This window comes from Peromyscus eremicus, unplaced genomic scaffold (genome assembly GCF_949786415.1).
Source record: "Peromyscus eremicus unplaced genomic scaffold, PerEre_H2_v1 PerEre#2#chr22_unloc_1, whole genome shotgun sequence".
In the NCBI taxonomy this organism is placed as follows: Eukaryota; Metazoa; Chordata; class Mammalia; order Rodentia; family Cricetidae; genus Peromyscus; species Peromyscus eremicus.
The window spans coordinates 1,130,001-1,132,112 of record NW_026734286.1 but is presented as its reverse complement, the minus strand read 5'-3'; the positions used below and the strand labels follow the sequence as shown (position 1 = coordinate 1,132,112).

The window sequence follows — 2,112 nt, the reverse complement described above, 5'->3', positions numbered from 1 at the left end:
AAATATATGAATGAATAGAAGATAGATGATAAATAGACAGATAGACAGATAGATAGATAAGATAGATAGATAAGATAGATAGACAGACAGACAGACAGATAGCCATAGAGTCTTAGGAATTCTATTGCTGTGAAAAAACACCATAGCCATAAACAAGTTGAAGAGGAAAGGGTTAGTTTCAGCTTACAACTCTCAGGTCATGCTCCATTGCTAAGGGAAGTCAGGACAGGAACTCAAATAAGGCAGGAACCTGGAAGCAGGAGCTGATTCAGAGACCATTGAGGAGTGCTGCTATCTGACTTTCTTGCTCTTTGTGGTTTGATCAGCCTGTTTTCTTATAACATGCAGGACAACCTGTCTAGGATAGCATTACCCACAGTGAGCCGAGTCCTCCCACCTCTATCATTAAGAAAATGCACCACAGGCTTGCCCACAGGCCAGTCTGGTGGAGATATTTTCGCAGGTGAGCTTCCCTCTTCCAAAATGACTCTGACTTCTTTCAAGTTGTCATAAAAACTAGCCAGCATAGATAGACAGACAGACAGACAGGAGGTCAGGCAGGCAGGCAGATGAGTGGGAAGATAAATAGACTGTTAAGATGGATGAAAAGATGAAAGTTGTGAAGGATGAGAGGTTTGATGGATGGATGGATAGCTATGTGGGTGGATGGGTGGGTAGATGGATGGATGGATGGATGGATGAAATCTCAATAAATAGATGGGTAAATGAGTAAGAAGAAAAGTGGATAGATGGAAGGATGGATAGAAATACATAAGTGAGGGAATGGAAAATAGATACATAAAAGATGAGTAAACAGAAGGGCAGATGGGTGGGAAGATGAGTTGACTGGTGTAAATATGAAGGATAAATGGATGGCTAGATGACAGCAACAATCACTGGATGAACTGATGGGTGATTGGGTGATGATGATTGAAGAGATGAAGCAACCTGGATTTTAGAGCAAAGTAAAAATTATGACATAATTCAATGTGGGACCTCATCCCCTCTTCACCTACAGCCCTGTTGTTGGTTCCAAGAGGTGTATCTTCCCAGTAAGGGCAACTTCCTTAAGGCCTGTCCAGTCTTAGTAACTAACCAAAGTCAAGCCACACATCCCTTATAAACACCCATGCATAATTTTAACCATCCCCTTGCAGGTCTGGACCTGGCCAGAGGCATCTCTCAGACTTCCCTGACCAACCTCCCAACCTCAACATAAGCTGTTTGAGGTTTGGGATTTGATCCGCAGTTTGTGAGGCAGGGAAGTCTGGGCCAGACCCTCAGACCTGTCACCTGGGACAGGGCAGGTCATATCAGGTGAAAACCCAATGGAACTCTCAGAGGATGTCAGCAATATATCTGAGGGCCCTGAGGCATGGGATCCAGTGGGCACAGGTGACCACAGCCCACAACAAGACTTGAGCTGTGTTCTGGGTCCCATATGCCCATCTAAGAAATGACAACCAAAGATAGCCGCTGGGAAGGTGGCATGAAAGGTCCTGTCAACTATCCTGGGGGTCAGGGGCTGTGACTCTTGCAAGAACCTGGGGGAAGCAGCTAAGCCAGCCCACCCTTGAGCTACCAGACAGCCTGAGCAACCTGGAATCCCAGAATCCTCGGCATATGGTTTGAACAGGCAGCCATGGGCACCAGGCAAAGATAAGAATGAGTCAGCCCCTGAATGGGAGTCCCCAGTCCAGGAAGACTTCCACAGCAAGGGCTGCAAGGGCAACGTCCGGGGACCACACACAGAAGGCAAAAGGCCAAATCGAAGTTTGAGTGCTTGCAGCTCAGCCCTTAGTACAGCATTCTCCTCCAGCAGCATGGTCAGCCTGCCTTCAATGGCCACATCATTAAGACGTCGCTTTTCCCGGGACCGCTTGGCCGCCTCATTGTTCTTTCTCCGTTTCTCCCAGTAAACTGAGTCCTTCTTCTCCTCCGGCATAAACTCCCTCTGTCGGCGCATTGGTGGATCCCTGCGAGTGCCCCAGAGTGCTTTGCTGGAACCATGAGATACGTTGGGCAGGCCCAAGGTATCCACATTCATAGCTGCCTTAGCACCTGGGGAAGATAAAATAGGTATTGGACCAGAGACAGGAGGCTGACCCAAAT

The 2,112-nt window shown here is 47.5% G+C and overlaps 1 protein-coding gene across 1 annotated transcript; it reads right to left on the bottom strand.

Moving 5' to 3' along the window:
* Window positions 1–1,210: 1,210 nt before the first annotated feature.
* On the bottom strand, window positions 1,211–2,047 carry Nfilz (NFIL3 like basic leucine zipper). The gene has a single exon (XM_059251711.1). It carries the CDS (start codon window positions 2,045–2,047, stop codon window positions 1,211–1,213), a length of 837 nt encoding a protein of 278 aa, XP_059107694.1.
* Between the last annotated feature and the right edge of the window lie 65 nt (window positions 2,048–2,112).